Source organism: Beta vulgaris, chromosome 5 (genome assembly GCF_026745355.1).
Source record: "Beta vulgaris subsp. vulgaris cultivar EL10 chromosome 5, EL10.2, whole genome shotgun sequence".
In the NCBI taxonomy this organism is placed as follows: Eukaryota; Viridiplantae; Streptophyta; class Magnoliopsida; order Caryophyllales; family Amaranthaceae; genus Beta; species Beta vulgaris.
Window position 1 is genome coordinate 26,830,386 of NC_079206.1, and position 8,645 is coordinate 26,839,030.

Here is an 8,645-nt window from a genome sequence, read left to right on the forward strand (position 1 = left end):
CTTGAAAAATAGCTTCCATGCAATTACGGATGGTAACAGGTCGGACTTGGACTGCATTATGCATAATTCGACTCTACAAAAAGTCGGATTTTAAATCCGAGTCCTAGTCCGACTTCGAAAATTTGAATCCGACCCGACTTAAAATCCGAACACCCGACTTATTTTTCTGCCCATTTTTTATAATAGAATAGTCTTCGATAATACAACAATCTAATCATTAGAATTTATTCTCATAATTATAAAATCTTATATAATACAAATAATCTAAATATTACTATTATTATTAACAATCATTTCTTCAATGGGAAAATTCTATATAATACAATTGGCAAAAGTCGAAGTCAGATTATACATAAATAATACATTAAAATAAATAAATAAAAAAAGATTGATTGACTCAAAGTCGAAGTCAGATTTAGATTATTTTATGAGATCCAACTCCGACTCTCCTCCCACTCAGAGTCGGATTACTTTTTTTATTGGAGTCAACTCAAATTTTTTCCTTCAAATCGAAACAGACCAAGTTCGGATCTGAATTAAATTGTCATCGCAACACTAGGCTGACAGAGTAAAACGACTATTTCGGCGCAAAGGTTGGCGTCCACGACTATTTTAGCATGGTATATTAGCTGTCAAAAACAGCTGATAGCCAGTGACATTATTCAGCTTTTCTCGATTCATTTAGTCCAGTGCAAATAACGAACAGGTCAAAATTTTGAGAATATCACACTAAATTGTGAATTTAACCTCTTGATCGTGAAAGTACCTTTATTTCCCTTCAACTTAGGAAAACTTATGTTTGTATCAAATTACTAATATATGCCTGGAGTATATAAAAAATGGTAAGATGTACAAGAGAAATGTATACAAATAGAGTGTTTTCAGGAGAAGAATAGTATAACACCACTACTATATTTGCAGCTTACTATCTTCGGTCGATTGTGTGCTAGCGCGGTTTCTCAAATCTTCAAATGCTTTCATGCTTTCAGCATCAAAACCCCCGGCAAACTGCAACACATCAAAATCATAAAGGCAAAATATCATTTCTTCTGAGTACTTCTATTTTAATGGGAACCATCTCACTGTCGGGTTGTTCGCGAATAGTTCAAGCTCGGCTCGGCTCGGCTCGAAGTGATAATGAGCTCCACCTGTTCGCTAGGAGTGATAATGAGCTCTGTACGCGAACAGTTTAGGGTCGGCTCGGTCAAAGCTTGGACCGGATTTGGGCTCGGCTCAAGAACTTAACGAGCTGAGCCGAACTAGGTCGAGCTCGGCTCGAGAAGCTTGTGAACAGGCTTGATTATCATTTTTATATAAAAAATTATTATAATTTAAAGCACCTTAAAAAGTTATTATAGACTAAAACACTTTAAAAAGTTATTATACAATACTTGTCCTTTTATACAAATTTTTACATTGAACAATTTATGTCATTCTTTTTGTATCCTTTTAGATCTAGTTTGTCGATATTTTATGTATATCTGTAAGTAATTCATTTGGTTAGCATGTAAAAGATGAAACAAAATATGTCTATTCATGTTACTTTTTGAATTTTAGTCTATTATTCTACAAGATCTGTCCACAATTTTCTTAAATTTCGAGCATGAATTTTTCGTTTGGTTTAATGTTGTGTTGGTTTATTTTAAATTTGTCTCAAATCGAGCTCGAGCCGAGCTGCCAAGCTAAGACGAAAACCCGAGCCGAGCTCGAGCCTTTAGTGAAACTCACAAGCTTGAGCCGAGCTTCACTTATCGAGCTCATGAGCCAAGCCAAGTACTGTTCGGGCTCGGCTCGTGAGATAAGCACCCCTACTTGCAGCAGCAATAATTAAAACAGCAAGAAGATAACTCATATCACTTTATCAATAAGTAAACGCAGAATTAGAACATACCTGATGTACACGGAAAGCAAAACGAATGCCTTGTAAGAGTATGAATTCTCTGTTTGGTTCCTTTTCAGGACCACTAAGTGTATCAAGCTCTGTTGCGACACGCTTCATGTACTTCTTTGCTAATTGCACAGATGATAGCTTGATCTGTATGCAGAATACTGATATTTATTAATACGGATACTCATGTGGGATTCTTGAAAAAAAAGTATATTGAAACCTAGTGAAAATCAATCAAATGCTTTTTGTTTTTAACATAATATGATGCGAGGATTCAGATTCTAGTCATGAAACTGTCACCTTGCCAACAATTCCTGAGTCCATCAACCAGTTAACTGGAATTCCAAACTCCCTATATCTTGAGATAGCCATGTCTCGCGTGCGCAATAATGCATATACACTTTGTTCAACCCTGCAAAAAAAATTCCATGAGGTCCAAGACAACCATACTACGTCAGACTGCATATAAGTATCATAACTAATCCCTCTATTCATTTCAATATATAGGTTCATGCAACTTGGGAACATCATCTTTTAGACTTATTTGCAATTTGACCAGAAAAAGATCATAGAGGCACTTACTTTTCAAGCAACGAGTACATTTTTTTCAGAGCTTTGTCACATGAAAGGGTGGGGTCATCTTCAAAAGATGAAACTCGCTTTTCTAACTTCGCCAGATCTTGATATTCAAATGAAGCCTCTCTTAATGCATCTGCTTTCCCCTCAGGCCAGTCAAAGTGCTTGAGAACTGCCCTCTCATCAACCTTACCCCAAAATGAAGTAATAATGAGACTTACAAAAGTTTAAATGCATTTCAGGGTAAAAAAAAAAAAAAAAAGCAAATGGTTGTGATTACAGAGATCTCAAAAACATGCTCTTAAATGTTGTACAATAAAAAAGGAATGCTAATGGGACCTCCAGAGTCCAGTGCATGGGGACCATGTCCATGTACATCCTAAGTCAAGGTAGGTGAGAAAAAATGGTAAAAGGGAGCAAGCAACTAATCATCAATGGATGAGTTGGTTCTCTACGTTTGAAGTAGATCTCGTAGGTTAGTTTCCTTATTCAGAATCTAACATAGTATAAGAGCTTATTGTCTGAACCATAGTATTTGGTGTAAGCATGATCTCGTGAGATTGTGACAGACTGGCAGTGGTATGATAATATCTTAGAATATCTACACAGATATTGTACTAGGAGTTTGTCTCATAAGAGACCGCCTACTTTTAAATTAAAATTAGGCAATGGTAAGCCCAATATTAAAAAGAAAATTAGCCCAATAGTGACTAGGTTAATTTCTTTCGATGACTAGTATAATCCATTTAGTGACTAGGTCTACTTTTATATTAAAATTAGACCGTCTCTTTTATTAATTTTTGTTGTACTAGTAATACTAGGTGCTCAGGCGTATAAAGCAAAGGAAGAGACATGAACATTTACCAAGAAGGAAAGTTCTTCATCTAGCCAGTTCACAAATGAGACCAGGTCTTCTACACTGGTGAAAGAAGCTGCTCGGACTTCAGTTGCTAATGACTGAACAAAATCACCTTGACTTTCCACATCAGCTTTCACCTGGTTACACCAAAATAAAAACAATTCCTCATTAATCAACAAGTAAACTGAAAACCATATCCAAATTCAAACCAAAAGCATGACACCAGATAAAGAAGCAATTAGACATACTGCTAAGAGGAAGGTTGATCTGTTCTCAATCTCGCCAATCATATTGCTCCTTGCATTAGCTGTATTAGAAGTAGTTGATATCAGAGTTGTTGTATCTTTCTTTGCCTCCCGCTTCATCAGGCTCTGATAGAATTCAACAACTTCAGGAGCTCTATGAACCTTGTCGTCGTTTCCAGCCCCTCTTGATAGACCTCCTGGAGGTGGCGGTGGAGGCGGTGGTCCACCAGGAGCCCGAGGTGGTGGTGGCGGCGGTGGAGGGCCCCCAGATGGTCCTCCAGTGGATAAGCTAACATTTCCACCAGAAGCGCTATTTCCAGATGATTTTGGTGGGGGACGTGGCACCCTGGGAGGCCTTCTTTCAATTTCTGCAAGTTTCATTTTGCTCACCGCTGAAGACTCAACCATTTTACTATCCCCAGATTGGTCACTAGTATTGTTAGAAACCGGTACCTTCTCCTTTATCTGAGAAAGCTTTGGTGGCAAAGCTACAGATTTCTCTCTTGCCTTGGAATCAGGCTTTAAGCCTGATTTATCACCAAACTTCTCCGCTCTTGCTTGCTCTGCCTTCTCTTTAATCTGTTTTTCTCTCTCCAATGCCAGCTTATGCCGGTCTTTGTATGCAGGATACTTCTCATCTACGGTTCCTTCGGCTGATTTTGACATCAGCTGAAATGAAGCTGCTACATTGTTTAGTGAATCACTAGAAGGATCCCGTGTTCTAATGCGTGGGAGATCTGGGGTTTCGTATCCATCCATGTCTTGTTCTGCCTTACCAAATGAGGTTATTGCAACATTGTCACTTGCATTTCTGAGCATCAACGACTCTAGTGGCCCCCTTTGCTTCAGACTCATGCTAGTCCTCATTGGCGAGCCTCCTGAGAAAGATCTAGCTGGTGATGAAAGCGCACTTGAATCATCTTTGCTTTTGCCCCCCCATTTCTTTAGCTTTTGGATTAAGCTTGGCCTCCTACTCAGACTGCTGTATTTGCTTGTGGAACTGTCAATTGAAACATTGTCAAAGTCCTCACTTCCAGGAGAAGATGGTTGAGAGAAATTGCTCTCGAGATCTGTGTCCCCTTGTCCACGCTCTGAGCCAGCATATTCTAATAAGAGCTGTTTGGCCTTCTCTTGAGATTTAGGGCTTAAGTTCTTGCTAAGCTCACGAGCAGACATCTTTCCAGCAGGTGTCTGATAGTTTTTAAGTTCATGTCTCAAGCATGCATTCACCCAGCGTAGGTAGACCAACTCTTCAACTTCACTGAACCGGTTCATCTGAAGTCCTTCAACCTGCTTTTGCAAGTCTTCATTTGCATGCTTTAACTCGTTGACCTCCTCTCTAACCTTTGCTACCATTTCAGTCTGCAGAAGCACAAAAAAAGCAATGTAAATATAAGAAAGTTTAACATCTCGTTTATGTGAGCTTAACTGTAGAAAAGTATAGAGTTGTGAACTACATACAGTGCTAAAGCATTATCAATTTCACTATGAATTGCCCCCTTCTTATAACACTATTTAAAGGACAAGCTATTTGTGAGCAAGGAGAACAAGAATGCAAAAGAGAGGAATCGTGAGAATTAATAACCATCAACACTGTAATTCCTCCACCACGACAAACCCAGTAAGTTGCAAGCATGATATACTTTTTATTGTTGGAAGAAATCAAATGCTCTCTTTCAGATCTAGAATAAGCAGAACCTACTAGTAGTTATACACAAAATTATACACTACATCATTTAAACACCGACAATGATACAGTTTACAGTAGATAAAGATTTAAAAGAAAATTTTAAAGTGTCCCATTTAGATAGCTGAGCATTCTGAAAAGCATTTTAAAACCCCTGACCTCTGTCATGTCAGAAAGTACAGCAGCTTTGGCTTCAGCAGCATCTAGTTTGATCAACAGGTCCCGCTTGTCATGCAGAAGCTCTATGTTTTTTCTCTTAAGTTCTCCCACGTCAGCCTCCAATTTCTTAACAGCTTTAAGCTTCTTTTCAACTTCTGCATCTTTTTTGTAGGCATCTTCCTCTTTTGACTGCAAACCAGTGACTTGCTGTTTAAGCAGCAAAAGTTGGCCCTTTGTCTGATTTGATTCTAGCTGAATTTGTCTCTGCAACTCCTTAATTTTCTTCCTCGCCAAGTCAAGTTCCTTCCTAGCAGAAACTCCAAGTTCAATCTCTTCTGTGAGCTTTTTCCTTTCAGCTTGCAGTGAGTTTATATTAACCTTCAGCATGTCAATCTCGACAGTCTTTATCTTGAGCTGCCGTTGCAACTCCATTATGTCAGACTCCTGCTCTTTCAAACCATAATACTCCAACAATTCCCCTTCTAGTCTTACTTCTCGCTCCTCTAGTTCCTTTACTAGGTTGCGCAACCTTTCTAGTTCATTTGCATTACTTGCCATCTCTTCATCATAGATTCTCTGGCGATCAGCTCTATCACTTTTCTCTGCATCTGGTACTGGAAATTCAATCTGCCCTGATAGAAGCTCTTCAAATTCATCCTCCCCAATGTCAAATGTATTAACACTTGGAGGGTTTATTTCCCCACTTATTAGTTTAACCTCTTCTTTTTCCTCTTCCTGTTCCTGCAAGATAAATATTATTAGCCACAAATTTATACAAAGTATATTTAACATTTAATACTTGCACAAGAGAAACCTCAAAAGTAAAGAATCTACTATCTCGTTGTAGATTCCAAATTACCTTCTCATCGCTGCTGATATTTGAGTAGTCAAGAGTCTCCTTTTCTTCCTTTTCTTGATCAAGCTCAATAGTGGCTTCATCATCATCATCTATGTTATAATTTGCATCATAAATTATGACACTAGTTAGAGCAGATAAAATTTATAGTAAAATTCACACTGTCACTTCAAGATGGAAAAAGATACTTCATCCATTCTAATCTTCTTATAGAAAATGTACAAAGTATCCAATGCACATCTTTCACTATTGCAGAAGTAAAATTTAAAAGGTTGTTACTTTGAAAATACACGTTGAAATCAATCCCAAAAAAAAAGTATCATTTATAATGTTCTTGCTTATATATAGCTGAGAAGTTATTAACTTTGACTTTCAAAAAGGAAAATACAAAAATTAGATGATACCAAAGGATAAGTGTCTTTAGGTAATGGAATTTTTTTAATTTAGAGGGAGCTTCATCAAACAAAACAGATTGACCAAAAGACAGCTAGAGAGTAAAATGTAATAGAAATTCATCCACAAATACCTGTATGTTTAAGTGAGGAATTTGATGGCTTTGGACCTCTGACATTTATTTGCCTAACAGTGTAGGCTGCGATGGAGGCACCAACCAACAAGCCTAACCTAACTATCATGTAGATATAATTGGAAGGAAAGTATTCTCCCAATCAATTCATCATCCATCTTCCCTTAAACCCATAATTGAAAGCTAATCCATCAACCCATTTGCACAGCAAATGATGGGCCTCAGATGCCGAATCTGTAGAAGGTAGTTGAAATGATACTAAATTAAACTTTGTTAGACATGGGGGTAAAAGTACACAGTCAAAAAGATCAATCACATAATACAAAGTCCTACAGCATAAATGCATAAATCAAAAGAAATTTTGAATAATTACCAAGTTCTTTAAATACAGAATATATAAAGTTCAGATTTATAAGATCAAACAGATAAATAAGATAACTTCACTATTCTACATGTCATACGATCTTTCCAGCAAAATATTACAGACTTGTTCTTATTTTCAAAGCTCTAATGTATAAATTGCAACAACCAATCAATTACAAATTTATACACAAAAAAAAAAATTAAGCAAATATCTGAAACATTCACGTCGACATAAACAAACACAAGTATAACACAATTCATTCATATAAATCGAAAACTATCCTTCATAAAATCAGAATTAGTGTAATACAAAAGTATTTTTCTCCCCTCAATTTATTCCTTCAAAGACGATGCAACATAATTCCACTACTACAATACTATGTAACATAAAAAAGGTTGGGGTTCTGGAAACAGGAAAATCTCATGTTCGAGCCATTTCCGAGTTTCAAGGAAACGAATCGAATTCCGGGAACTAACACGTTTTAGAAAGCGGGAAACCTCAAGTTCCTTGGTTTGCATGCTTCATGATTCCACTATACAATCCAAGTAACATGATGCAAGATCAAAATTCTGAAGAGGAGTATATAGTAACAGAGTTGAGATATGCAAATTTACTTTATCACAAAGATAAACCTAACATCCATCACATCCTGCTTTAGATAAAATTTGAAATTGTGAATGTGTCAGCTAAATATTATTTCATCAACACATAAGCATTTCAGATTACTATATGAAGTAAGTCATACAGCGGGAAATTAGTTCTACAAACATTTTCAAAAAAAAAAAAAAAGCATCTCAAATTTTCACCCTTTTGGCATATGAACAACATTACAATCAAACTAAAGTAAACCCACAAACCCAAAAAAAAAAAAAAAAACTTTTGGCCATATAAATTAGAAAGATAATGATTTAGATAAAACCCACCTTTAAAAGAGGAAGAAAAGCCAAAGAACAATACAACAACTAGTTGCTGCTGTTGCGGCGGCGTCAACTGTATGAGCGTCCGAGAAAAACTAAGTAAATGACGAAGCTTGAGTTTTGTTGAACTGGGTTTGTGTCAAACGCAGCAACTGTATGTGTGTTTGAGTTACAAAGTTGGGTTCTTTTTTTGTTATACTTAAAACAAAGAGTAGTAGAGGAAATGTAAAGTTTGTCTTATTGTGTGTTTACAAAGATGAGATAACACACAAGTATGAGGTTGTAATGGCAAAGAAGTATAATACCACACCACAAATTTTGATTTGTGGCAACTGGCAAACCATATATCCATCTGTTTATCAACCCAACAACAAGAATTGTAGAATTTGATGTTTGTAGCCTTGTAGGCCACAGGAAGTATCACACACAATTCACAAAGTCATTTAAAGGACAAAGATTGCAAACTAATGTGACATTGACTCGAGGGTTTTGAACCATATCTTAACTAACTACTTGACGACTCCTTCCCTCTTTTAATGAATGGATAATGAAAATTCGAGTCCGAATC

General features: G+C 36.7%; 1 protein-coding gene across 2 annotated transcripts; it reads right to left on the bottom strand.

Annotated features, from left to right (window-relative positions):
* Positions 1-734: 734 nt before the first annotated feature.
* Positions 735-8,409, bottom strand: LOC104893229 (protein CHUP1, chloroplastic). Of its 2 annotated transcripts, none has more exons than XM_048644669.2 (10): positions 8,084-8,409; positions 6,797-7,054; positions 6,274-6,362; positions 5,415-6,155; positions 3,572-4,930; positions 3,329-3,460; positions 2,471-2,652; positions 2,189-2,300; positions 1,892-2,035; positions 735-1,008 (listed from the first exon to the last, which is right to left on the bottom strand). In XM_048644669.2, exons 2-10 carry the CDS (start codon positions 6,903-6,905, stop codon positions 910-912), a joined length of 2,967 nt encoding a protein of 988 aa, XP_048500626.1. In that variant the 5' UTR covers positions 6,906-7,054; positions 8,084-8,409; the 3' UTR covers positions 735-909. The 2 variants fall into 2 exon arrangements, with proteins under 2 accessions (XP_048500626.1, XP_010677634.1); XM_010679332.4 differs by having other exon boundaries at positions 6,797-7,030; positions 8,084-8,408.
* Positions 8,410-8,645: the final 236 nt, after the last annotated feature.